Source organism: Trichomonascus vanleenenianus, assembly GCF_965637985.1.
Source record: "Trichomonascus vanleenenianus strain CLIB 3782 genome assembly, contig: TRVA0_033S, whole genome shotgun sequence".
NCBI classification, from domain to species: domain Eukaryota; kingdom Fungi; phylum Ascomycota; class Dipodascomycetes; order Dipodascales; family Trichomonascaceae; genus Blastobotrys; species Blastobotrys vanleenenianus.
The window spans coordinates 2,949-29,025 of NW_027481854.1; the positions used below are offsets into that span (position 1 = coordinate 2,949).

Here is a 26,077-nt window from a genome sequence, read left to right on the forward strand (position 1 = left end):
ACACAAAAGGTATCTAATCTGTACACTCGGCTACTTAGCCATTTTTAAAGCATTTCATTCCAACATCTACCAGAGATTTTTTTTTTTTTTTCGTTTTGGTAGGCGATCAAGCAATATAGATGCAGTAACAGTTGTGCTAGCTACTATTATTAGCCAACTGCATACACTGAAAAAAGCTGGAAAATGAAAATCAATCAACCAGCATCTGCTCTAGGAATTTTTCCATATGTAACATGAGTTTTGCTTGCTGGTGCACACTCGAGTACAGGCTATGGTAGGTATACATAGAGCAGTGGTGTGGTTTCAAGTCATGATGCCACTGCCGCATAGCAACCTAGAATCGATCGAATTGCGGCATATGCTGCTGGCAGTACAGTGGCCGACATATCGCCATCCAGACATGGGAAAAATAAGAACAATCCTGTGCATTCGTGTGGCGAGGAGCACCTAAAATGTACATATGGGCAGCGTTTCCATATGCAGTTCTTTATTGGAATCGATGCAGTGATCAGGGGTTGTTACCGACCGGACCTCCTACGTTTGCTATGTAATACGATAGATCAATGAACTCTTCCAGGGTTTGGACAATACAAAAGAGAGGTACTGAGCGATTAAACAGGGCCTGTCATGCACTTCAATCGTGCATTGGAAGCCCACAATCTACTGTAAAGTTGCGTGGGTGTATTGTGGGGAAACACGCGCAATAGCTTTGTTTCCACGACATACACATAGGCAGAAGCCTCATTGAACTTCGCTGTACGCCGTCTAAATAATAACTAAAGTAATTATTTCAACGAGCTAGATGGCTCCCCAATTGAGAGTAGTACATATGCGATGCCCAGCACCGCGAATTTTCTACAGTCATAATTTGCCTGTTTGCGGATACCTTGCAAAATGTGCGCCTCAATTATCGCCTGCCAGAGCCACTTCGTGTGCCGCAAGATGTGCTGGGGAGACGCGTCAATTATACATAAATTGAGCCACTCACACCCGCCCTAGTCCCTCGTGTCTCAGATCTCCTCCCACGAGTAGAAGGGGGGTGTTGAGGTTTGTTTACGTTCCGCCGCAGCCCAAAACAGTAAACAAAATAAAAACGAACTCACGCGCACTTTTGAAGCAGGCAGGTCGGCCACACTCACACTCCTTTACATTTCGACAATTCGCGAAGACGGAGAAAGGAAAATTGTCTTCCAGCCATTGACGAGGATTTTCATTACTGTTTTATTTCGTCTAGAGACCGTGTTACTTCCCAAGAATTTGCGTCATTCAGGGGGACTTGAGCGTCTTTCTTTATTTTTGGATACAATTCGCGTGCCACTAGAGAAGCTTTTTTCTTCCGCAAAGCGAGTTGTTGCTAATCTCTTCACAGATCCTTTTCACTCTATCGACTGTGAATAGGCAAAAAATAGAGCCATATATCGCTTGGGCAGGAGCTTGTCGATACATTCCAGTGGTTCAAGTAGTGAACCCCTTTTGAGACAAAGTCGTGTGGGCTTTTCGATACCTGCCCTGCCGGTAAGGGTGCTTTACCATCTTTTTTTCGGCTTTTTTTGACGACAATTCATCACAAGTATAACGACTAGTGGTGTAAGACCCACAGCAAGAGAACAGCAGGATCTCCTACCCCTTTTTATTTTTATTTTTTTGCGTTCATTTTTCCGATCTTTCTGCATTCATTCTCTCAGGAGCACGTTATAATTCAGGATCTTCGCCAGCGTCCGACGATTCTCTGGAATACTCTTTTTTTATTTTCATTGAACTAGATACCCGCCTGGCTTAACAATGTCGACAGTCAAGCCAAACAATAACGAGACTAATAATAGCCAGGAAGGGGTTCGGCCCCTGCGAATATCCAAGCTCAGTCTGGACCCAACAGCAACTGACCAATTGAATCGACGTAAGTCAACCATAACCGTTGAAATTAACAACTATTGCTAACTTATTTGTAATTTAGGACTTAGTAGAACCGACATTGCTGGGGCTACTATCGGCACGAAAACTAAAAACCTGCGATCATTCTGGTCTGACATGGAGAAGCGCGACGATAAAGGACTGACAAATTCCCCGTCGTTTACTAGAGCTGCCCAGGTTAACTCGCTAGGGAGAAACCGGTTTGAGAACAACATCTTCGTCCAGGAGGACCGATCTGCCAAGTCCTCGCCAGGTACTGACGATTCGCCGCCGAATTTCTCACGAACGCTGCCGCGAAGTTTTGGGTCTCCTCGAACAAACGATTCGCCAACACTCGCATCCATGTTCAGCCATTCGAGTTCGGGCACGTTCCCGGCTCAGCGTAATTCATTCATCGACCCTAACCGATCCCCACCGCAGAGCGCCATGCGGCAACACCGACACAACATGTCGCTAGGCGACGACTCGCTGTTCCGAACATCAAGCCTGTCTCGAAGCGGGTCTGTTCGAGGTCCCCGAGAGCCCACGAACGTTTCTCCACCCAAGCCAAAGAAAGTAGTGACCTTCAACAACTCAGCACGTGTCATTGAGTACGAGCAAAACAGCCCCGAAGTCAGCAGTTCGGCGAGCTTTGAGTCCCGTGAAAGTTCAGAGATTGTGGGTGATGATGATGATGATGATGATGAGGAGGAGGAGGAGGAGGAGGATGAGGACGATTCCATGCATGGCGTGCCGATTCTCGAGCCAGAGATTCCGCCCTCGCCGCTTAGGCACCACAGACCGCTGCCACAGATCCCTCAGGGCATGGAAGAGCAAGACATTGAAAGCGGCAATGAATCCGTAGATAGCGAGCAGCGGTTTGGAGGTGAGCTGCAACCAGCTGACGGCATTGGCGCACAGCGAGGGCTGCCATCACCACCATTACCACCATCTCCTCTATTGGACAATGCAGAGAATACTGAGGAGCCCGCCAGCAATGACAGAGACGGCCCTTACGAAGTATTATTTGACTGGAATGACCGAATTAGCTCTCCTGCTACTGCAGACGTTGCTATCCCGACTTCGCTGGTTCGAAGCGAGGTTAGCAACGGCGGGCTGAGCACCGAGTGGCAGCCGGCTCCTCAGACTCCTCAGATTCCGCAGGACGAAGATAAGGAATGCGACAACGATGCTAACGACGAAGATGAACTGGCAATGCTGGTAAGCGAGCGACGACGGCTCTACGAGGCCAGCCAGAGAATGTCGCCTCCTCCTAGCGAAGACGGATATCGCCCAATCACTCCAATTGAGCAGATGGTGCCGCATATTCTGGACAGGCGAGAGCGTGTTCCTGTAATTCCAGAAGAGCCTGAGCTTGAAGCTGACGAGGTCAGGCAAATGTCTTCGTCATCTCTAGGCCATCAACGCCCACGAAGTGCTTCTCCAGTAGAGGAGAATGAAGTAAGCGGCCCCGCAGCTATTCCAGCCGAGGAAGAAGAGTCTTTACAAGAGGAAGGGAGCGATAACGAAGATGACAGCACTGCATCTCCAGCTCAAAGCGACAAAGAACGACAGAGAGAGCTTCTCACTGACCAACCGCTGCAGGCAATGTTCTCCTCTTCTCCGAAGGAGCAGCCTGTTGACAACCAGAAGAAGTCTGAGTCAGGGGACAAGGAGTCTGAGCCACCAGTAAAGATTAAGCAAGAGCCAGTCGAGGAAATCCTGTACAAGACCCAGGACATCCATGAGTCGGAGGATAACACACATGACGGGTCCGACGAACCGGTTGAAGACGACGACGATATCCCACTTGGTGATCTTGATGACCTGGATCTTGAGCGATCAGACACTGTCATCCACCGACCGGAGCACAAGGTCGATCCTACCCTCTATTTTTCTCACGAAGGCGCTGCTCAAGGATACCACTACCGAGCCGATTCTGCTGCTATGCTCAGCACAATCCATGAACAGGCGTACTCCTCTCCTGAGCTGGACGAGGACATAGACCAGATGCCTGGGCCCACTCCAGTCCTAGCGGCTGTTGTGGCCCCAGCCGCTGTTTCGCCTCCGGCCCCCTCGAGCTTGAGACCACCAACTCCGCCAGACATAGCCCCAAGCTCAACGAAACCGGTTCCTCTTCCTCAGACTGGAGGTCACGTTCACATCAAGGAGGAGCCAGTGGACGTGTACCCTAATGGCTCAATGTTTGATGAGAGAATTGCTCTGCCTCAGGAGTCCCAAGAACCACAGGAAACGGGACAGGAGCCACCAGCTCCTCAGATTAAAGCTGAGCTTGAAGAGCCTACTCTTCGTCACCCAACTCCACCGCTTTCCACCAATGGCGAAGAGGATGATGAAGGAAGAACGAGGTCTATCGCCCGGGAGCCAGAATCCCAAATACCACAAGAGCCAGCTGCAGAAGTTGCAAAGGGAAACAATGCTTTTGCCACGCCGCCAACTTCGCATCCACTTATCATGGATTCCCTGACGCCTCCATCTCAGGAGCCCGCCAAGAAGGAAGACGGCCTGTCGCCTGCGCCGAGCTTGGACCACAACCACAGCCCTACCAGCATGGACAGCCCTGTGAAGGCTAATGCGACGCCGGAGGAGCTAAACGAATGGCCAGTCCGTTTCGAGAACAATGATGTTGCCAGGCGAGAAGAATTTGCTTCAGACTACTCAGGCCTCTTTGATGTCGATCGAGAGAGACGGGATGATTCCCTTAAGTCGCTCTCTGGGCTTCACTCGCCTCAGTTCGGCACTCAGCGGTCATCGGTCATTGAGATTCAACAGAACCAGGGGTCACAGGCGAAGGATAACAAGGGACAGTATGATGACCGCGAGAGCGAGAGTGAAGAAGAGCCTGCTGAGGAGGAAGTGCCACGACCAATTCCCGCAGGGGTGAGGAAGACTATTCGGTCTGCATCCGGAAAGGTCCTCAAGGCTCGGCCAAGTATCACCCCAATGGACGTGACAAGGATTTCTCATTCACGAAAGGCTAGTGCCGCTCGAAGGGCTAGTGCTGCTGTAATCCACAATGAGCTTCGACGTAAGCACATTCCATTACTGGAGCTCTCTCAGGACACTAGCTCCTCTTCTATCTTTGATGATCTTGACGAGGAGTTTGAGAGATTGCTGACTATTCAGAAGCGAGGTTACACCCTTCGGGAGAACGATCGTCTAGTAATCGCCAGTGAGCGGCGGTTGTCGGAGACACGAAACCAGTCCCAGAGACGAGTTAGTAGTCCTGTAAAGCGTTTCCGACTCTCTCATGAGCCAGTCGAAGAAGAGACACCAGAAACGTTGCATGAAGATAAGGCTGGAGAGGAAGCGACCAATGATGATACCATTACTCCACCGGAGAATCCACAGATAAAGCCTCCTTCTGTGAAAATGGGCCCTGACCCATCATCGGCTAAGACCGGACCAGCAGTTTCTTCTCGCTCGGCTGACAATGATATGTCGAACAATGACCGGGGTCGTTTGTTCGTTCGCATCATTTCGGTTAAGAACATTAACCTACCCGGAGTGGAGGAACGCAATGCCAAATTTAGCCTGACCCTGGATAATGGTATTCATTGCATTTCGACCAACTACAAGTCGATGAAAAAGGTTTCGATGTTGGATCAAGAATTCGAACTGTAAGTTGCTTCTTTTTTTGTTTTTTGATTGATTGATACTAACTTATTATAGCACCGTCAACAAGGACCTTGAATTTATCCTGACGTTGAAGGCCAAATCTCCAAAGATCGAGCTAGCCTCAGTCCCAGCTCCACAGGCTGCGCCTATTCGGGAACCTTCGCTGGAAAGAAACCAAAGCAGACATTCGCGACAGTTGTCCTCCTCTTCGACGGCTTCGTCAATTGCGCCTTCAATCACGAGCAAAAAGAAGCTGGGATTCTCGCGCCTCTTTGGATCGCCAAAGAAAAAGGCTACTCAAATTCTGAGCAAGCCATCGACACCACTACTCCAGCCTTCTCCAAATTTGCGTGGCACAATGACGCCAACGCCAACGCTGCGAGCGCCAGAAACGAGGCCCACTCCACCACGGCGTGATCCGTGGGATGGCCTGATTGCCACAGACGGTTCGTTTGGGCGAGCGTACATGGCGCTGTCGCAGTATGAGAGCGAGATCTACGGGCGACCCGCGACGTATGAGATTCCATGCTACAATGAATGGGAAAGATCTGGTACTGGAAGCACAAGGCGGGCGCCGTACAAGATTGCGAAGCTGCAGATCCAGATGATGTTTATCCCGAGGGGCAGCCGGACAGAGTCTCTACCCGCATCTATCAAGGAGGCCCTGGAGGAGATGCGCGCATACGGAGACTCGGCTAATTCATCCGGCCCAATTGAAGGCTATCTGTCCCAGCTGGGCGGCGACTGCAAGTACTGGCGACGACGGTACTTTAAGGTGCGAGGCACAATAATGACTGCGTACAGCGAGAACAGTGGCAAGGCACGAGCTACTATCAATCTCGGTAAGGCGACGGGTATCATTGACGATAAAGGGTCACTGACCGCTCCCGTTGACAAGGGCAGAAGGCAGAGTGCCTTTGCCAAACAGGAAGAGGCATTTATGTTTGTCGATGAAGGGTTCCGGCTCAAGTTCGCCAATGGCGAGATTATTGATTTTTATGCTGACGATCAAGCCGCCAAGCAGAACTGGATCCGCAACCTCAACGAAATTATCACCGGTAACACGAGCCGGAAGCCATGGGTGGAGTTGATTCTCAAACGTGCTGCGGAAAAAGAACGAATGTAGACCCGACGGATGAAGCATGTGAACATTGCCATTGTATACAACTGTAGGATACTCCCCGACATAATATTATTACTACTTATATGCATATGCCTTTGATCAGATAGTGTCCGTACCCGGCCCCTGTCCATTAGAGTACATACAGCGTAGTAATAAGACGGCTTTTGCAGGCTTTAGACACCAAGTGCGAATACTTTCCGTTTTTGGTTGAGTGGATCATCAGTTATCAGATTTTTCAACGACGTATATAGGACACGATGCAGATCGCCGAGTGTACTTTTCCTGACAACTGAAAATTTGGAAGGATCAGCCATATTTGCATGACTCGGCAGTGTGACTCTGCGCTGTGCAGGTCAAGCTTGCAATGCCAGTCACTCGCTTGGCTTACTCTTGGCTTCTAATTTCACCTGCTTCATTTAGTTTGGCGTTGCTTGCCCCTGACCATTCTTGGCACGAGGCTAACTCAGGGATAGGAAGAGGTGCGCTAGCGAGAGGCTTTTTTTTTGAGCATTAAGACGATGGTCATCCCACATGAGTGTTATATTTGAGTCGGATACATTGTCGAAATCTAGAAGACTCCTGCCCACTTGCATAGGTGTCCCGCATGCGCAATGATGCGTAAAATTCAACGGGCAACAAAGCCAATGTGAGAAGAAACGTAGAGCAAAAAAGAAATATAGGAACCGGAACAATTTCGGGGCCTATAATACTTGTACACGCAAGTGGGTTTTCAGGTCCGACGGTATTCGCCAAGCCTTACGCCTTCCTCCTCAGCTATACCCTGCAATACAATAAAGCTTGGAACTGAAAGCGATTTCAATTCGAACTACAAAAGAAGGATTTAAACCAATGAACAACCGGAGAAGTTTCTATCACTTGGGATATTCTTGTCGATTCCTGTGGGAGTTCGGATACGCTCAACAGAAAAATAAAGTTATCAATCGCATGTTGATCAGATAATTCCAAATCCGGGAACCTGAGACAGGTACCGGGGGCGCGCTCCCCGGTGACTGAGGCAGCCTTTTATCAGATCCTATTGGATATTATGCAGGTGAAGAGCCCGTTTAAGAAAATCTGGTGAACTGCGTTGGTAGGTAACGTATGACTGTTTTAATTGTGAAAAGCGACACGGTGTATTGTTAATAGGACAACTAACAGGCATATCAACTGTAACGGTCTATCGGGAATGGAGCGACGCCGTTGGACAATCATTGGACCATAGGATAGGTAGGTACATAGATTGGCAAGAAACTTATATGGCCCTGAGACGCCAAGCCAAGTTAAAAGGTACACGAGGACTGCAGATATAACGTACTAGCATATTTTGCAGCAGATCAATTGCGACGGAAAAGCAACTACCGTAGGAACAAAAGTCTTCATAATGTCCCTCGGAACATATAGGACACAAATCTGTAACGGAGCCAGTAGACTACCGGATAGGAAACAGAGTTCCGAGATGCAAAAGCTGATCGACTATAATTCTTTTTTATCTTTCAGGAGCCAGTATAAATAGACCAAATATTCCCCTATGAAGCTTATCAATCTAATCAATCAACGAAATCATAGCAGATGAAGTTGACAAATACATTGCTTACCACTGCTCTGATTGCAGGTGGGGCAATTGGCAACCTAAATAACGGAGGAGGCACCCAATCCATATCGACTGTTGAGAACAGCAATGCTGTCGACAAGTCTCCATACTACATACCCAACCATGCCCGTGCCATTGAGAGGCGGGACGAAAGCGAAGTCATCGCCAAGAGCGGCAAGCCTTCCGATGTAACCAGTGAAGGCAAATTCTCGTTAGGTGAAAATAAAAACAAAGGAGATACCCCCAGTGGTCAAACAAGCGGAGGCGCCGGCGGTAAAGCTGGTGGAGCTGCCGCTAAGGGTAACAACAAGAACGCTAGCCGAGTTTTTGCTGCTAACCTAGGCTTCATTTGCTGGGGTTTCATGCTGCTCGTCATTGTCTTGCGAGGCATTGTCTATTGGACCATGCGGCTTGCTCCAGGCATGCTCAAAAAGGTCGACAACCGATTCGTGCGACGACTGAGAAAGCACGTTTTCCTCGCTCCATCGGTAAGCTATCACCACTCGGCTCAGCCCGCTCCCCGGCTCCTTGGTCGATTCACCTTCAACATTCCGACGCGAGACCAGACTCTTATCTTGATTGGCCTGTTCATATGCTCCTTTGTGCCCCTGTTTGTGGGTTACACTGTTGACCCGACGATGACCCCGGCGCAGAAGAAGATCCAGGTTGTCAAGACTGGTGCTGTGAAGGCCGGTATTGCGGCGACAGTGCTCAGTCCACTCTTCTTCCTGTTTGCAGGCCGAAACAACTTCCTGCTGTGGCTCACTGGCTGGCCACTGGACACGTTCAATGTGTTCCATAAGTGGATTGGGCGGTGGGTTATCGTCCTTCTGTCTGTGCACGGCCTCATGTATACCATCAACAGTGAATTGCAGAATAAGCTCTACACCAACTACCACAAGCCCTACTACAGATGGGGCACTGTTGGTTACCTAGCTACCCTGTTCATCTTTTTCCAAGCCATGCATTTCTTCCGAACGCGCAACTATGAGCTCTTCCTCTATGTTCACATCACGCTAGCGATCGTATTCGTCCTCAGCGCATGGTACCATCTGATTGATTTGGGATGCAATGAATATGTGTACGCTTCTATTGCTGTGTGGGCTTTTGACCGACTAATGCGAATAGTGCGACTGCTGTGGTCTGGTGTGCGATCCAAGGCCCAGTGTGTCCTCCACCACGAAGGGAACATCATCGAAATCAAGATCGACTACTCCCAGCGATGGAAGTTCTACCCAGGCGCCTACGTGTTTGTCCACTTCGCGCGATGGAATCGGTTCTGGCAGAGCCATCCGTTCACCCTCGTTGAAAGCCCGCGGCCAACTGACGACGGCAAGCTGGTAGTCTTCCTCAGGACCAAGCGGGGTGTCACCAAGACTATTAGGCGATACCTCGAGGAGAACGGCGGAACCGCCGAAACTGGTGTGCTTGTTGAAGGTCCTTATGGCCCACGATACCCAGTGCACCGATACGACACCATTGTGTGCTTTGCCGGTGGTATTGGCGTAACTGCTCCTTACAGCCACGCTGTGGAGATTCTCAAACATCCTGAGCTCAAGACCCGTGTTGTGTTTGTGTGGGTCGTGAGCGACGAGAAGCCGCTTATCTGGTTCAAGGAGTACCTTGATGCAATGCGAAAGGACCCGCGATTCGAGGTCATTATTCATGTCACTTGCCCATCCTCTACTACTTCTCTTACTGAGTACGCGATGACAACGTCCGAGAGTGAGGACATAGAGCACGTCTCAGAGAAGAGTGCCAAGCGGCTATCGGACAGCGCGTTTGACTTCAAGCCGGGCCGGCCACAAACTGAGCGGATCATCAGCGACGTCACCTCGGACAGCAGGAATGGTAATGTTGCCGTGGTTGTGTGTGGTCCCGGCGAAATGAACGACGATGTACGATCCACCGTCCGAAAGAATATTGTGGACGCTTCCACTCGCATTGACCTCTTCGAGGAGTCCTTCTCGTGGTAACCAAAAGTTTTTAGATCTGATTTTGTATAATGAATTGATACGACCCCATTGTTAATCATATGTCTGCAATTGAGTATCATTGGCCGCCGTAGAGGTAGATCGGTTTTTCGTTTTTTAAATTTCAATGGTCAAAGCCGTAGTACCAAGGGCAGATGTTGATAGCGTTTGAGCGAAAAGCTCTTACGGCAATATTCAAAAACAGCAGGACTTACAAATAAATTCTACTTTGTATTTCTAATAGTAGAGCTCTAATAGATTATACTAAAATTCATATCTAAACCAACTTAGCCTATTGCCACTGATACTGATGGTACTGTTATATGGTGGTGAGAGAATTTGATGATGATGGCCCCGAGGACGGGGACACTCACCGCGATGAAAGTCCCTTCGAACTGGCCGGATACCGTGGTCTACACGCACAAGAATGTGTACTCCAAGCGGCTAATCAAAGAAGAGCTCGATGCAATCGGAGTAAGCAGAAATGAAGGAAAACCCGGCAGTGGACCTTCGAAGCTTGTCAAGATCAAGCGCATCAGCGACCCAAACCACCCAGCCTGCGGGCAGTTTGGGCTTTTCGCTGCCAGCAAGCTGGCCCCGCGGAGTAAGGTACTTGACTACATGGGGTACGTACACCCACGTAGCGAGTCTGATGACGCGTCAGATTACGACTTGGTTCTGGACAAGGCGACCGGTGTAGCGATTGATGCGTGGAAGCTCGGGTGCGAGGCCCGCATGGTTAACGACTACCGCGGCATTCGCAACAAACCAAACGTCCAGTTCGACGATTACAGGGACAGTGCGACAGGCGAATTGAAAATTGCCGTGTTTGTGCTTGACCAACCCATCCAAAAGGGCGAAGAATTATGCATTAACTATGGAAAGGGTTTCTGGCAGGGAAGACAGTAATCAATTTTGTACATTCAATGGATACTCCCCTCCAAGCAGAGCTACGGGATACGCGAATACCTAAACCCTATCGTAGTGTAACTGGCCAACCCTTCCCTTGGGTTATGCTACAGGGAGATCGATTGATCGCTGTAAGATCCCCGCAAAGCAGAGTTACGAGGGTTTGGGGGGCTTGGCCCACAGGTTATCGAAGAACTGGAGCAAAACCCGCCCCTGGGGGGACTACCTGAACCCCCCTGGGGCACCCCTTCGTGAAAATGGGCCAATTGGCTATAACTAAGGGGTGAGAGTGGAGCTACGGGTACAATTAGAGGTGAAGTGGGACACACAAAAGGATAAATAATAGATACAAAAGAATAACTTAGCGTCTGCGGGGTGCTCGTTCGCGGCGGTCTTGTCTATCGTCTCGGTCATGATGGCGGCGATGGCGGTCGCTACGATCGCTTCTGTCGCTGCGGTCATGATCTCGGTCGCCTCGGTCACGCTCGCGCATGCGTTCTCGCAGGTCTCGTTCCTTCTCCGGTGGCGGAGGAGCGTTCTGGGTTGGCGGCGGCGGCGGCGGCGGCGGCGGTGGAGGCGACCCCTGCTGGCCCTGGGGCATGTTCATCATACCCATCATCATCTGGGCCATGCCATTGGGCATGCCGTTGGGCGCGTTGAAGCCCATTCCCGGAGGAGGGAACATGGGCATGTCCATGGGCATGCCCATCATCTGGCTCATGACCTTCTGCGGCGCGAAGTCCTCGCGCAGGTTGTCCTGCTTCGAGCAGTAGGCGGTCCACGTGAACTCGTCGAAGCCGTAGTTGAAGTAGTCCGTCACGTCGGCGCCGGGCTTGCGCCACGGCTTTTCCTCGAGGTTCTCGAGCACGACTTGGGTCAACGGCACGCCATTGTGCTCGGCGACGGCATTGATGTCGAGTGGCGCTGGCTTTTCGGCGCTCGTCGTCGTGGCGGCCGCCGCCAGCTGAGTTTTGGTCGCACCTGTCGCTGGCTGGGCTGCGGCGGGGGCTTCCTTGGCCTCCTCCTTCTGCGAGTACTGGCCGACACTCGAGCTCGGTGCCGCCACCTTCTGGCCCGTGTTGATCACGAACTCCACGTCCGAGTCGGACTCGGACTCCTCTTCTTCGTCCTCGACCTCCATGGGCTCCTTAGTAGGCTCCACGGGCTGCTGCTCTTTTGTAAGCTCATGAGTCTTCTGGCGCTTGGCCTCTGGCTCCTCAGCCCGGCCACCGTACAAGTAATCGTCCTCGTCGTCGCTGTTCATCTTTAATACTGCTCTACAGTGGCAAACGGTGACCTTTTGGACTCAGAGGGATCAATGGATCAATTTGAGGTTGGTAAATCGATGGTGAGTGCGACATTGCCGTGCCAATGGGCGACATGAAATTTCTCCCAACCGTCACGGCGTCCGTTGGTTCCGACATTTACAATCACATGTCGTTAGGCGACATAGGATTGCTCCCAACCGACATCGTGCCGGTCGGCCACGACACACAAAACTTTCACGACAATCCACCCAAAACGACTCCGACAATTCACCAGTAGGCGACTGTTCACGAGAGAGTGGCTGGGTGAAATGAACGAGACACGGACGGTGCCCACGATGCCGGGCACGCAGGTGCCGCCGCAGTCCGTGAGGCCTCTCCAGGCGGCGATGGCACGGCTGCTCCAGCAGCGGCACACGGGGTTCCCCGGATCGCAACCCGTGTCATTTGCGCGCAAGCACATCAGCGAGCGCCTGCTGCGCGAGGACTACTACGTGTGCGAGAAGTCAGACGGCATCCGCTGCCTCATGTACCTGGCGGACGACCCGGCGTGCGGCGAGGCCGTCTACCTCGTGACGCGCAAGAACGAGTACTTCTTTGTACCGCAGCTGCACTTCCCGACCACCGAGTCGCAGCAGGAGTACTACCGCCACGGCACGGTCATTGACGGAGAGCTGGTCATCAGCCGCGAGGAAGACGGCTCGGAGCAGCTCAAGTACCTCATGTTTGACTGCCTCTGCTTCAACGGCAAGCTCATCACGGACCGGTCCCTTGACAAGCGCCTGGGCCACCTGCGCACCTTCATCTACGGGCCTTATCACCGGCTGTGCCAGGACTTCCCCGAAGACGTTAAGATGTTCCCGTTTGTGACGGACTTCAAGGACATGCGCGGCGCCGCCGACCTCGCCGTCGTCATCACGGAGGTGCTCCCGAAGCTCAAGCACGTCTCGGACGGCGTCATCTTCACGCCGCGCTGGACCCCCTACGTCTACGGCACCGACGAGCGCCTGCTCAAGTGGAAGCCGCCCGAGGAGAACACGGTCGACTTCCGGCTTGAGCTCGAATTCCCGCCATACACGGACCCCGACTTGCCGCCCGGTGACCCGGATGCGACCTATACAAACTACGACGACGTGCCGCATTGCCGGCTGCTCGTGTGGACCGGCGGCTCGAACGACCGCTACTACGACGATCTGCACCTCGAAGAGGACGAGTGGGAAAAGCTCAAAGCGCTCCGCGAGCCGCTCAACCGCCGCATCGTCGAGTCCTACCAGGACGACCACCAACGTTGGCGCTACATGCGCTTCCGCGACGACAAGCCCAACGGCAACCACACCTCCACCGTCGAGAAGGTCATCGAGTCCATCCGCGACGCTGTCACCCTCGACGAATTGCTTCAAGAGGCACCCCGCATTAGAGAGGCCTGGGACCGCCGCCGAATGGACCGCAAGCGCTCTGCGGCGCAAGCCGCACAAGCCACACCCGTCGACACGCTCCCCGACGCTAAACGCGCCAAACACTGACAAACCCCGCCTCCTCTGTATTTATTCCATAGAAAAAAGCTAACTTTTCCTAATTAATGCGTTCAATTGACTTGGGAGCCAGAAGCCCCAATCCCCCCGTAGCTCCGCGAAGCAATGGAGTGTATTCGAGGGCCAGCCCTCGAGCTCCCGCCCAGACCCCGGTACATCTTGGGTGATGGTTACAGCCGCAACAAAAACTCCCGCTACAGCTCAATTCTCCGCGTTACGGAGCCCCAGAAGGGGGGGGGGACCATTACCACTCTCAGCAATGCATAGAAGGGCAGGGAGGAAGCGTATATTTACAGCTATATGTACAGAAAGGAGGCAGTTACTGGTAGAGGAAAGAGGTGCAGGTCTTGAGGAGGGCACGGGCGTTGCCGTTGCCAGAAAGGACGTACTTTTGGTCGACAAAATCGGTAGTGAGCTCGTCGCGGGGGATGAGCTCGGCCTGCTTGTAGAAAGCGAGGAGGTTGCGCAGCTCGTGGAGGGTGTATCGGGGGACCTCGATTGGCTGGACGCCGCGGAATTTGCTGCTGAGGAGCTCGTCATAGCGCTCTGGGTGGGCGTATGGAGTCGCGGAGTCTTGCAGGCCCAGGCCAACGGTGATGGTCTCGTTGACGCGGTGGGACCCAGAAAGGGCGGTCATGACGGCGCCTCGCACAAAGGACTTTTCGCCGCTAAGGAAAGTCAGGAAGTAGCTGGGCACCTGCAGCTTGCCGTGGTAGATGCGGTTGTTGTGCACGTCGACATTTGCTGAGTAGATGCGCTCGGTGAAGACATTAACGTCGTCCATGGTGAAGAGCACCGGGGCCGCCGTCTGGACGCTCAACTCATGCATAAACGTGTCCATGACGTCGTGGATGTTCTTCCGCATGCGGCCCTCCATGAGCAGCTCGTAGAGGTTCTTGGGCGTGACCACAGGGCCGCCGGTCTTGCGCGGCGGCAGATGGTAGTCCTTCTGGGTCAGCGGGATCGCCGAGAGCAGCGCCTTGTTACCACTGGCGATGCGCTTCATCCACTGCTTGACGTACATGGGCTGCGTAAACAGCTGGGTGCCGGCATGGAAAACGGCATCGTTCTCGCCGCTGACGAGCTCGTTCGCCCGCGGAACCGGCACAACAACGTAGCCCTCGAGCAGCGCAAACGCCTGGGCCTGTGCCAGGCCCGTCGACTTGCCGACACCAAGCTCGCCCGTCAGGCACGCCCGGTTCTCACGTGACGCAGTCTCCTTGCCGCGCGCAATGAGCTCCCGCAGCGCCAGCGACGGGCGCTCTCGCACCAGCGTCGTCTTGTTCTTGAACAGCTCGTGCTGCTGGCCCCGCTTGAACGATCCAAACACGCCAAGCGCTTTGGCCGCCGTCGACGGGTACCGCACGATTGTATTGGCCGCGAGGTTGCCCACGTCCATAAAGGTCGATCCGGGGCCGTCCTTGAGGTCGGCCGCATTGCGGCCGAGGCCCGAGTATGCGCTCGTCTCCTTGAAGTTGTAGATCCAACCCTTGTCTGCGTTCGGCGTGCCTCGCTTGAACACAGACCCGGTGGTCGACTCGGCTGACGCCTTCTTCTTGAATGCTAGCAGGCGCTGTGAAGTGTGGAATTGAGCCCGCATGCTGGCCCGATGGGCGGCCGCAACTACGGCCCTGCTCCTGCTCGTCTGAAGCATCGTGTATGCCTTTATCTTTGAGTCTTCAGGTCCGTGATTTCGATCCACTGGCGACGTCGATTCGACTTTTTGGAATTTTTCACCCGGTCTGCGGAATACCATACTAGCGTATTTTACATCACAGTTTAAAGCCGCTCGCAACGCGGCTGACAGGCCGTATATTCTGCTGTGCCCGGGGGACCCCGGCTCGGCTGCGCAGAGGGTTCCATCACTCTGCTATAAGTCTTGCCATCTCCGCATCAGCAGAGGAGCAAGAGTCCAGAACCCCCCGAGTAATTAAAAGAGAGTCAGCCGCACAAAGCCGCATGCTTGCGCTTAGCTTTACTCTCTTTATAATAGTTTTCAAGAGTTTTTTGTTCAAAAATTTTGGCAATGATATCACAATGAACGAATGAATGCACGGTTAATAGAATACCAGGAATCATGTCTACTTGTATGTACGATCACGAAGATGGAATAAACTCCAGGAATCATGTTCCATAGAAATATTAACAGATGTAAAGAAATCTAAATAGATGTACAAAAAAGACAAACAAAAAAGTGAGCTAGAATGCACTAGAAAGTGAAAGCCAAGAGAGCAACGGCCATTGCGACGACCGAAGCTGTGATTGGAGACGCGGAATTGACTTGAGCGGGCTCAGACGTGCCAGCACTTGGAGATGAGCTCTCCGCCGGAAAAGAAGTCTCTATCCCAGAAGTAGAAACAGCTGCAGAAGAGGCTCCCTCAGAAGTAGGGATGCTACCCACTGGAGCAGCGGAAGTCGGTTCTTCGCCCCCTTCAGAAGTGGCAACCCCGCCAGTTGGCGAGGTCTCAATTGTAGCAGTATCGGTGGCCCCTGGAGATGGAGAAGTCTCGACAGCGCCAGTAGTGGCTGGGGGAGTGGCTGGAGCGGTAGTCAGAGCCCTAGTTGGGCCGTTGCTTGGAGCTGTGGTTGGAGCTGTGGCTTGAGTACACGCGGTGGTTGGAGTCGTGGTCGCAGCTGTGGCTGGACCTGTGGTTTGAGCTGCGGTTTGAGTGCACACGGTGGTTGCAGCGTTGCTTGGGGCTGTGGTAGGAGCTGTAGTTTGAGTGCACATGGTGGTTGGAGTCGTGGTTGGAGCGTCGCTTGGAGCAGTGGTTGGAGTCGCGGTTTGAATGCACATTGTGGTTAGAGTCGTGGTTGGAGCGTTGCTTGGAGCAGTGGTTGGAGTCGCGGTTTGAATGCACATGGTGGTTGGAGCAGTGGTTGGAGCGGTGGTCGGTGCTGTAGTAGGAGAAGTAGTTGCTGAACCAATTGGAGGGATGGTCGCTGTGCCGCTGAAAGTAGTAGTGACAGTAGAGCAGCCCTTATCCTTGTTCAGGCCATTAAGCGCCTCAATAAGCCATGCCCACGCAAAAGACGCGCCATTGCTCGCAGTAGTGGTATGGGACGTGACAGGATCCTTGAAATAGGAAATAGTGGCGCCAAGCGCACAATACTGGCTAATAGTCTTATCAACGGCCTCAACTGGAACAATCTCATCCTGCTCGCCCTGGTAAACATAGAGCGGAATAGAGGGCGCAGACCCACCCATCGTCAAGTCATCAAGCGTCTTCTCCAAAACCGGATTGTCGAGGATAGCTTCGCCGTCCTTGAAGTAGGAAAAAACGTCCTGGAATAAGAATGTACTGAGGTCCTCCGTCACGCACTGGCCCAGCACTGACTTGAAAGTATCCTCCGTGCTCGCAATGAGCTCCTCTTCGATAACATCGTCGACATTGTTGTGCTCGGAAGCAATGCCAAGAATTGCCGCCGGTAGGAAACCAGTACCTATACTTTTGTTGACCTGGAGAGCGACAGCCGTCAAGTTGGTGACAAACCCACCAACTGCAGCACCGACAATCTTCAACTCAGGAGCGTACTGCGGCTGCAGCTGGGCAGCCCAACCTGTCGCCAGAGAGCCGCCAGAGTAGCCCCACATGGCAGTTTTGGCGTCCTGGCTGATGCCAGTAATGCCATTAGACTTGAGCACGGCCCGAATCGAGTCGAGGGTAGCATGTCCAGCCTGCCAGCCCTCGCCAAACGAACTCAATGGGCCCTCATAGTCCGGAGACACTACATAATAGCCCTGACTCAAGGCAAACTGCATGGTTGAGTCCGCCCCGCTAGTCTGGTAAGTGTAGGATGGAGCGCATCCAATCCAGGCGGCATCCTCAGCACTCTGGAACGAGAGGAGCTTGGAACTGTCGGCATTATTGGGTACAATGACAGTGGTAGCAGCAGCCTGAGCATTGCCATTGGCATCATTCGTCCTGTATAGGATCTGAATAGCCTTGTCGACGTTAACAAGTCCCTTCAAAGCGGAAGGCGGCGCTCTAGACCGAATAATGTCGCCAGGCTTATAGGAGTTGAGATCAGCAGGAGCGTCGTAAAAAGGGTCCTGGTCAGGGATAACGGGGCCATCCGCTCGGACAACCGAAGCGATCACTGCGGTCGCAATTGCAGTGATAAGAGAGAGTCTCATGTCGTAATTAGATAAAGAGAGATAGTTGTTCTTCTTTTCAAATACGGCCCCTGTGCTCTAGTATATATACTCCCCCTCCTTTACAATGGGCAATTATGGCAACTGTTCATGGTTTCCAGGCTCATACCGCCCTCCACACTCGAAATACGGTCCAGATCAACGACGCATGATGCACAATGTACACATATGCCACCGGCTGTGGCAGTCTCTCGCTTTCACACTGACATATGCCAAGCTGGCGGCATGAGGTCCGGACGGCTCGCCCGAAGAAAATACCGTCTTCTACATCCACATGCGTAATTAGCAGGGATTCGGTGGCTTGAAATTGTACTACCATTACTATTCGGTCTCGAGGCAATGACTTGAAATTATACTATTATACTCGGTCTCGAGGTAGTGTCAACGTTCGACGTTCAAATAGGACCGCATGTGCTGGAAGTACGGACGGTAAGGATGGGGGCCCACTCGACAGCAAAGCCGTGCATTTGTCATGCACAAATACGCATCTGCCATTGAACCATGTCAATATCCAGCTGGCGAATGCTACCTCATTATGTCTCTGCAAGGCATCGAAGTGGAGCTTCGGCTAATTTTCACGCCCCGCAGGCCCATGCCCGAAATACCAGCAGGTGATAACGTTTCTCACCGCCAGTTTATGACCCCTATTTTACTTTTTTTTATAAACCTCTTTGGATTTTAAGAACAGTGTAACATAGGTCAGTATCATAAAGCACCTGTAATATGCGCGATCTCAAGATGCGGATATCGGAGCGGTGACCATTGCCTGTTGACGGGGTAGACTGCAAGACCGTTGCGTGGACCGTTGACAATCTTCTACAGTGGATAATTGAAACCTCCATTTTATCTCCATCGCTTTTCGATTATTCCGAATACTAGTGCTCCTCCGCGCAGCGGAGCTCAAGGACTGGAATTCGAATATATCCCCTGAATTACCAGAGTGGGGAATGTACATCTCCCCTGAACTGCCAGAGCGGGAAAGCGTAGCCCTGAATCACTTTAGCAACTGGGGGAGAAAATATTGTAGAGAATAATAAAAATAATATACAGGTTATAGATTTGGTTGTTTAACCCTCGGTGTCGCCCTGGAGCTCTTCCTTATCCTCCTCAGTAAGCTCCTCTTTAACGGGCTGAGAGTCGACAATGCCACGCGCTGTGAGGAAGTCAAACCCTGCATCACCCCTGAACGAGTCAATAAAGCCAAAGAAGCCGTAAAAGACATTCTCCTTGGCCTCCTCAGTGTAGATCTTGTCGTAGATATGCTTGTGCTTGAATGCCTCAATCTCCTCTTGGTGCGGATCGAAAGTAATCGCGCCGTGGCCAAACTCGCTGAGCCGCTTGTTGTACGTCTCATATACCGGCTGCTCAAGGAGAAGCCCGAGACTCGGTGCCTTTGGAATGCTGATCTTCGTAGACGCAAATGCTTCAGTGATTCGCTCCAGCGGACAGCCGTTTCGAATTACGAGGGCCACCATGGCCACCATCTTACGGATCTGGTGCAGCATGAAGCTTTGGCCGTGGATCTTGATCGACAGCCACTCAGTGCCGTTGATAACCATGGGATCGGAAACGGTGAGCGACTTCATGTACCGCTTGGCGCTCGGGTCCTTGAACGCCTTGCCAATAGTGAAGTTGTGGAAATTGTGGGATCCTTCGTAGAGCTTGAATCCAGCGCGGACGAGCTCAAGGCGCTCCTTCGAGATTCGATATGCACGCCTGGACTGGTTCTCAACTGCCTTGATCTTCTTAATAACGCCCATATATTCCTTTCCTCCCGCGAACTGGGCCAATTGCTCCTCAGCTTGGTTCCGCAGCTCCGCCTTGGCTTCGGCAGTCGAAGCGTCGGCCGCAGCCTGCTGAAATATCTGCTTCTCCAGCTCGAAGCTTTGCTGCGCGTCCTCCTTGGAAATACCCGCTTCCTCTAGCTTCTTGGACACGTCCTCCCAGAACTGCTCGCCCTCCTTGTCCTCCCGGATCTTGACGTCGGGGAACTCTGCCGCGGCTTCCCTGATGCGCTCAGCAAACGCACTGGATGGGTTGGGGGGTAGGAACGAGTAGCTCGGGATAAGATACTCGTACACTCGCGACGAGCACATCTTTCGGCACTCAAACGACTTGTTAGTTCGGCTAATGCCCCACACTCGTACCGTCTCGGGCAGGTTGTCGTTGATCTTCGTCACGATGTTGGGGTCCTCAATGATCAGCTTGAGCGAGACCACATTGCCGGCGGCATGGACGCCCTTGTCTGTTCTCGCGGCCCGCATGAAGCTCGACTTCTTTGGATCGTCGGCGTTGTCCTTGGAAATGGCACCAGCCTTAACAAATGCTGCAAAGAGATCACCCTCAATTGTCTTCATAGGAGGGTTAACCTGCATGCCATGATACCCGGTGCCGCAGTAGCCAATAAGCACACCAACTTTTCGCTTTGGCTTGCGTGCATCTCGGACCTCGCCTTCCTTCAATTCTCGAGGCTGTCGCTGAGCTATTTCTCTTTCATTGTTAGCGATCTGTACGTTTACTTGATTATCTTAAGCACTCACTTTCTCTTCTTCCCCCGGTTGTCTTTCTCGGCGACAGACTCCTCAGCTGGCCGCTTTCGGTCGACAGACTCCTTAGTCCCAGTACTGTTCTGCTTCTCGACCACCACATCCTCAGTCTTGTGTACCGTTTCTTCCTCAGCCATTTCTAACCTTTCTGGTTGTCGAGCACAAAATAATTTTTCACTGAAATTTCATCACTACATGTTAATTTGGCGAGGATTGTGGAGGGTCCATATGTAATTGAGGTGAAATAAATCTACTACAGTATTAAAATGCTATTTCATCACAATTTGATAATAAGGTTGATTGAAATAATAAAATCAGCCGCACCATGAAATTTTGAACCTTCCACGATAAAACCTGAAAACGACCTGAAAAAAAAATCGAAACCACCGAGATAAGGCGATAGAATGAGGGCGTTAACAGAAGAAGAGACCAAGAAAGTGTTTGAGAAGATCGCCGGCTACATTGGGCGGAACATCGCAAACCTGATCAACCGACAGGACGAGCCGTACTGCTTCCGGATTCAGAAAGATCGAGTATACTATGTTAGCGAGCGGCTTGCAAAGCTGGCGACCTGCGTGGCACGGCCAAACCTCATGTCGCTGGGCGTGTGCCTAGGCAAGTTCACCAAGACCGGCAAGTTCAGATTGCATATCACTGCCCTGCAGGTTCTTGCCCAGCACGCTAAGCATAAGGTCTGGATCAAGCCCAATGGCGAGGGTCTGTTCCTGTACGGCCACCACGCGCTCAAGGCCCACATTGGCAAGATGACCGAGGATATCCCAGAGCACACCGGTCTTATCGTGTACGCTATGAACGACATGCCACTAGGGTTCGGCGTCACTGCTAGAAGCACAGCTGAGAGTAGGCGTGCCGATCCCACTGCCATTGTTGTCTTTCGACAGAGCGATATTGGCGAGTACCTGCGAAGTGAGGACACTCTCTTTACCTAAAAGATTATACGTTATGCTTTATGCTATAAAGTGTGTGTGATGTGATATGTTACTAATATTCCGAAGCGATACGCTTCTATGCCCTTGACATTTGAAAAAGCATCAGTATTGTAAAAGGATATATCTAATGGCAATTCGTTGCATTTTTTTCAGTTACGTACATTCGTAGATTTCTGGACATTTGCGGAGACTAGATTACCATAGAATAGTAGATTTCCAGTAGAGATTGCTGGTAGTATATTACCATAAAGACCAGTAAGTTGCCTTAGAGATTAGTAGGTTATCAGTAGAGATTAGTAGTGTCCGGTGGTGGATATGGACCAATAGCAGTATGGCAATAGTCAATTAATGCGAACGTCTCTCTGCCACTATCTATTTCTTGCCCTTCTTCTTATTCTTCTTCTTGTTATTGGACTTGACAACAGTTGATTGCGGCTGGGGGCTGATGCCGCTTTCGGTAGCGTAGTCCACAGCACCGCCCTGGGTGGTAGCCTTCTTCTTGTCTTTTCGCTTTGGCTTCCAAGTAGATCTATCTCGCTTAGGCAGCCATCGCTCTGGATCAGGAGTCTTATTCTCGTCGTAGTCCTTGGGCAGTGGGTTCCTGGACTTCTTATGTCTCTTTGTGGCCGACGAGGCAGCAGATGGCAGGGGCCTCTTCTTGAGCAGCGGGAACACTCCGTCCCGGTCGAGTTCCGCTGCGTCAATGCCCGAAATGAGCGACTCCGCCGCAGGAAGCCGTGATGCCAGCTCCGAGTACAGCCCAGAGGACTCACCAGCAGAAAGGACACCGGCAACGTTGACCAGGTCGGCCTTGTCACTGGCATACAGCGCCTTGAACTGCTCAGTGGCTTGGGACTGGTGGACCGGCGAGTCGGATCCAATGAGGATGCTCGAAGCCCGCTGGACCAGAACATCGTCGCTCCACTGGGAGACGCATTCAGCCAGCAAGTCGTTGATCGCAGAGTCTCGGCCCTGGGACTTGAAAATGCATACCAGTACGCCTACCAGGCCCGGGAAGTAAGCCCTTGAGTCGTTTTTGCTCTTGAGAGCAACGAAAGTAGCCTCGAGAGTGGCAGCTGCCGAGTCGAGGTTGTTCTTTTCGACATAGAGCTGGCTCAGCGCCAGCGACGCAGAGATATTGGCCGGATTCGTCTTGAATACTTTGTACAGCTTTTTGATATGGGTAGCGACACTGTCACCCTCTCGGTCTATACCAGCCTGCTCAACTGCAGCAATGGCTCCGATACCGCCCCGCTCCGGGTGCGCCTTCATGTAGTTCTTGTTCAAGTGTCCCACGTCACGCTGGGCCTTGTGGTAGAGAACAAGCCGGTTGTAGTTGAGTACTGCATTCTGCAGCTTGATCTGCTTCGCCGTGAGAACAACGGGGTCACCAGCCTTGTCCAGCTGTCTAATGGCCACATGTGGATTCGCCGGCAGGTCCATGGCGAGCTTGTTGTTCTCAGCAACGTGTTGTACTGTCGAATCAGCGCAGCCAAAGTCTACCGACTCAAGAATCTGCTTCGCCTCGTCGGTCTTGCCCATAAGCTGGTTAACGTACGCAGCCTGGACGAGGATTGGGGCCAGCTCGGCAGAAACCTCCTCCGGCGCAAGGCCCTCATTCTCGCACGCCAGCTTGGCCTCCCGCAGCATATCCAGCGCCGTCTCGTAGTTGCCCGCACCAGCGTGGGCCGTGGCCAGATTGAACAATTGGTCATACGAGCCCGTGCCTGGCGCGGTCTCCACGGCGTGGTGGTTCCCCAGCAGACTAGCCACGGCCCGGACGGCGGTCAGGTTCGTCTCAATGTCAAACTGCTCCGAATCATTCCCGGCCAACAGGCCCTTGTACGCACGTGAGGCGCTTTCCAGGTCCTCCTGCTTGTAGTCGCTCTGGGCCTTGACGTGGAGCATACCCCGCGATGACGAACTGCCCAGACAGGCCCGCACTTCGTCAAACAGGTCGAGCTTGTAGGCCACGTATGCGTAATGGACGGGCACGGCCTGCTTCAATTGTGAATATTGCTCAAACGCCTTGTGGGCGGCGTGAAACTTGTCCATCTTGATGTATGCCGTGACGAGGCTCTTCTGGGCGTTGCTGTCGCCGGGCGACTTGCGCAGAATGCGCTGGGCGCAGTCAGCGACCCCCTCGTGCTCTTCATTCTTGGAATGAACTTCGAGGCTCGCAAACAGCTCCTGCACTGACTTTTCCCGGGCCATTTTCTTTCGGTGCAGTTCAGGGATGATTCGCTTTTGGTCTGTTCTGTTGTCGTTTCGCTAGTGGGCCTCCGATTTTTCAGACGTCGTTTGGAGGTACAGCCACTACGCTTGACCGCGTAAATTGAGGCATGTGTCAGATCTTGAAAAAAATGAAAATCTCCGGTGTAGGTAGTACTTCATCTCTAAAACTACGGTATTCGATCGTTGATTTATAAAGGACTTGACTCATTCGAATAACCCGTTTCTGGGTATACATATAATGATGAGTCCCAGGACAATAACTATCCATCCCTCTATCGGGATGGCTCGCATGTTTGCAACCTCAGCGCCGCTGATGGCCAGTAGGGCAAGAGCGCCAGTCAAAAGGCTGAGTAAAATGGCCCCTATCAAGATGCAGGACTCGCGTGGTTTACCTACCAAGAGACAGGATTCGCGTGGTTTACCTACCAAGAGACAAGACTCGCGTGGTGTGCGCTCCAGAAAACAGACGGTTGAGAAGGAATTCATTGCGGGCCCGCCGAATAGCGGAGAGTTTGCCAGACTGCACTATCTGACGAAGCGGGAGCGCATCGCGCACAAAAACACTATCCAAAAAGTCCAGTCCTTCGAGTCGCTTAGAATTGATGCGTCGGTTCGACAGGCCATCGTCACGGAAATTCTCGGGCACCTTGAGACGATCAAGCCGACCGCGGTCCAGACACTGGCCATCAAGGCGATCAGGTCGGCAAAGCGAAGCAAGACGTCTGACGTGAATACATATCTCATCGCCGCCGAGACCGGGTCGGGCAAGACACTGGCATACCTCGCTCCGATGCTGTCAGAGCTCAAAGAGCAGGAGCAGAACGCCGAAGAGTGGGACAAGATCAAGGACGCCCCGATCATCCGCTCGGTTGTACTGGTGCCGACTCTCGAGCTGATTAGCCAAGTGCAGGCGACTATGAAGAAGCTGGCTGGGCACGCCAAGTTTTCGTTCATGGCGGCCGGCCAGGGCATCTCGGCCAAGTCTTCCTCGGCTAAGCTCACCAAGCGCATTGACGTGCTTATTACAACTCCTGAGCGGTTCCGCAACATGTTTAAGGACCCGGCCACGGCCAACGGCCGCCTCAAGTACTGCCAGTTCATGGTCGTCGACGAGGCGGACTCTCTCATGGACGATTCTTTCTGTGAGTCGACCCATGCCGCCGTGCAGATGGTTCCCAAGCTGCGTCATCTCGTATTCTGCTCGGCTACCATTCCGCGAAGCTTCGACAGACTCATGACCAAAACATACCCGAATGCAGTGCGGATTGTCACTCCAGGTATCCACAGGGTACCTCGCCATATTGACTTCCGCGTCATCGAGGTGTTCAAGCCGCCGTTCCTTAACAGCAAACAGCTGGCGCTGCAGCAGGCGCTTTACGCAATCCACCATGACAATACCGAGGAAGGGCTTGTCAAGCGGGTTGTTGTGTTTGTCAACAAGTCGGACGACGTACAGCATATTGTCGACATGCTCAACGAGAAGGGCTATCCGGCGGTCGGGGCGACTGGCCGGCTCACCAAGGACGAGCGGACTGCGGTTTTGGAAGAATTCGTCACTCCAGCGCCTCCAGCAGGCAACAAGAGTGACTCTGTTAATGTCAAGGTGCTTGTTACTACTGACCTGTTGGCGCGAGGCGTAGACATGGACCGAGTGCGCAACGTTGTTCTGTATGACCTTCCGTACTCCTCGGTTGATCTTCTGCACCGAGCGGGACGAACTGGGCGACTGGGCAAGCGCGGACGCGTGTTCCTGTTTGTTGGCAAGTCCGAGAGTCGTGGATGGGTCAAGGGATTGGAACGGGTCGTGCGCAACGGCATGCCTCTGGCCTAAACTATTTATTGTTTTTTTTTCTATTTTCCTGTACATATAAACGATCCATTGGATCAATACTTCAGACGATTCGATGACGACTCGGTGATGTATTGATTCATTATGAATCAGTTTCCCCAGTTCATAGCTCAGAGTCCAGCTATACCCACTGGATCCTTGAGTTTCATATGCCTGGGCAGATCAACGGACTTTTCGTTTCAGCAGTGGATTCTCTCAATAATCTCACCGCTTCTCAAAAATTTCTAACATGATCACCCCAACTGCGATAGAATATATATCAGGTACTGTAGCTTTAGCAAGATTATATGTCTAGTAGCCCATCGTGATTTATCAATATAAGTTCCTCCACAGGTCTACCTATCTCTGCCGTTTATCGGTCTTTGATGTGCCATTTATTGAACTGCGGCGTAATTATTGGTTCTACCTATCTATGCCGT

The 26,077-nt window shown here is 52.3% G+C and overlaps 11 protein-coding genes across 11 annotated transcripts; 6 read left to right on the forward strand and 5 right to left on the reverse strand.

The window, feature by feature from the left end:
• Positions 1 to 1,782: 1,782 nt before the first annotated feature.
• On the forward strand, positions 1,783 to 6,655 carry BUD4 (Bud4p; the record flags this gene model as incomplete). Its single annotated transcript, XM_076686088.1, has 3 exons — positions 1,783 to 1,897; positions 1,955 to 5,531; positions 5,584 to 6,655. 3 exons carry the CDS (start codon positions 1,783 to 1,785, stop codon positions 6,653 to 6,655), a joined length of 4,764 nt encoding a protein of 1,587 aa, XP_076539601.1.
• A 1,566-nt stretch (positions 6,656 to 8,221) lies between these two features.
• FRE2 (ferric reductase family protein) lies at positions 8,222 to 10,219 on the forward strand (the record flags this gene model as incomplete). The annotated part of the gene is made up of 1 exon (XM_076686089.1): positions 8,222 to 10,219. One exon carries the CDS (start codon positions 8,222 to 8,224, stop codon positions 10,217 to 10,219), a length of 1,998 nt encoding a protein of 665 aa, XP_076539602.1.
• Positions 10,220 to 10,594: 375 nt separating this feature from the next.
• TRVA0_033S00144 (uncharacterized protein) lies at positions 10,595 to 11,125 on the forward strand (the record flags this gene model as incomplete). Its single annotated transcript, XM_076686090.1, has 1 exon — positions 10,595 to 11,125. One exon carries the CDS (start codon positions 10,595 to 10,597, stop codon positions 11,123 to 11,125), a length of 531 nt encoding a protein of 176 aa, XP_076539603.1.
• A 361-nt stretch (positions 11,126 to 11,486) lies between these two features.
• FIP1 (cleavage polyadenylation factor subunit FIP1) lies at positions 11,487 to 12,389 on the reverse strand (the record flags this gene model as incomplete). The annotated part of the gene is made up of 1 exon (XM_076686091.1): positions 11,487 to 12,389. One exon carries the CDS (start codon positions 12,387 to 12,389, stop codon positions 11,487 to 11,489), a length of 903 nt encoding a protein of 300 aa, XP_076539604.1.
• Positions 12,390 to 12,701: 312 nt separating this feature from the next.
• Positions 12,702 to 13,913, forward strand: CEG1 (mRNA guanylyltransferase; the record flags this gene model as incomplete). Its single annotated transcript, XM_076686092.1, has 1 exon — positions 12,702 to 13,913. One exon carries the CDS (start codon positions 12,702 to 12,704, stop codon positions 13,911 to 13,913), a length of 1,212 nt encoding a protein of 403 aa, XP_076539605.1.
• Positions 13,914 to 14,241: 328 nt separating this feature from the next.
• RSM23 (mitochondrial 37S ribosomal protein mS29 RSM23) lies at positions 14,242 to 15,522 on the reverse strand (the record flags this gene model as incomplete). Its single annotated transcript, XM_076686093.1, has 1 exon — positions 14,242 to 15,522. The coding sequence occupies one exon, from the start codon at positions 15,520 to 15,522 to the stop codon at positions 14,242 to 14,244; it is 1,281 nt and encodes a 426-aa protein (XP_076539606.1).
• Positions 15,523 to 16,131: 609 nt separating this feature from the next.
• Positions 16,132 to 18,060, reverse strand: TRVA0_033S00232 (uncharacterized protein; the record flags this gene model as incomplete). The annotated part of the gene is made up of 1 exon (XM_076686094.1): positions 16,132 to 18,060. One exon carries the CDS (start codon positions 18,058 to 18,060, stop codon positions 16,132 to 16,134), a length of 1,929 nt encoding a protein of 642 aa, XP_076539607.1.
• Positions 18,061 to 19,145: 1,085 nt separating this feature from the next.
• On the reverse strand, positions 19,146 to 20,761 carry PUS1 (pseudouridine synthase PUS1; the record flags this gene model as incomplete). The annotated part of the gene is made up of 2 exons (XM_076686095.1): positions 19,146 to 20,568; positions 20,619 to 20,761. 2 exons carry the CDS (start codon positions 20,759 to 20,761, stop codon positions 19,146 to 19,148), a joined length of 1,566 nt encoding a protein of 521 aa, XP_076539608.1.
• A 267-nt stretch (positions 20,762 to 21,028) lies between these two features.
• Positions 21,029 to 21,574, forward strand: NIP7 (ribosome biosynthesis protein NIP7; the record flags this gene model as incomplete). The annotated part of the gene is made up of 1 exon (XM_076686096.1): positions 21,029 to 21,574. The coding sequence occupies one exon, from the start codon at positions 21,029 to 21,031 to the stop codon at positions 21,572 to 21,574; it is 546 nt and encodes a 181-aa protein (XP_076539609.1).
• A 372-nt stretch (positions 21,575 to 21,946) lies between these two features.
• Positions 21,947 to 23,788, reverse strand: SRP72 (signal recognition particle subunit SRP72; the record flags this gene model as incomplete). Its single annotated transcript, XM_076686097.1, has 1 exon — positions 21,947 to 23,788. One exon carries the CDS (start codon positions 23,786 to 23,788, stop codon positions 21,947 to 21,949), a length of 1,842 nt encoding a protein of 613 aa, XP_076539610.1.
• A 376-nt stretch (positions 23,789 to 24,164) lies between these two features.
• MRH4 (ATP-dependent RNA helicase) lies at positions 24,165 to 25,640 on the forward strand (the record flags this gene model as incomplete). The annotated part of the gene is made up of 1 exon (XM_076686098.1): positions 24,165 to 25,640. The coding sequence occupies one exon, from the start codon at positions 24,165 to 24,167 to the stop codon at positions 25,638 to 25,640; it is 1,476 nt and encodes a 491-aa protein (XP_076539611.1).
• Positions 25,641 to 26,077: the final 437 nt, after the last annotated feature.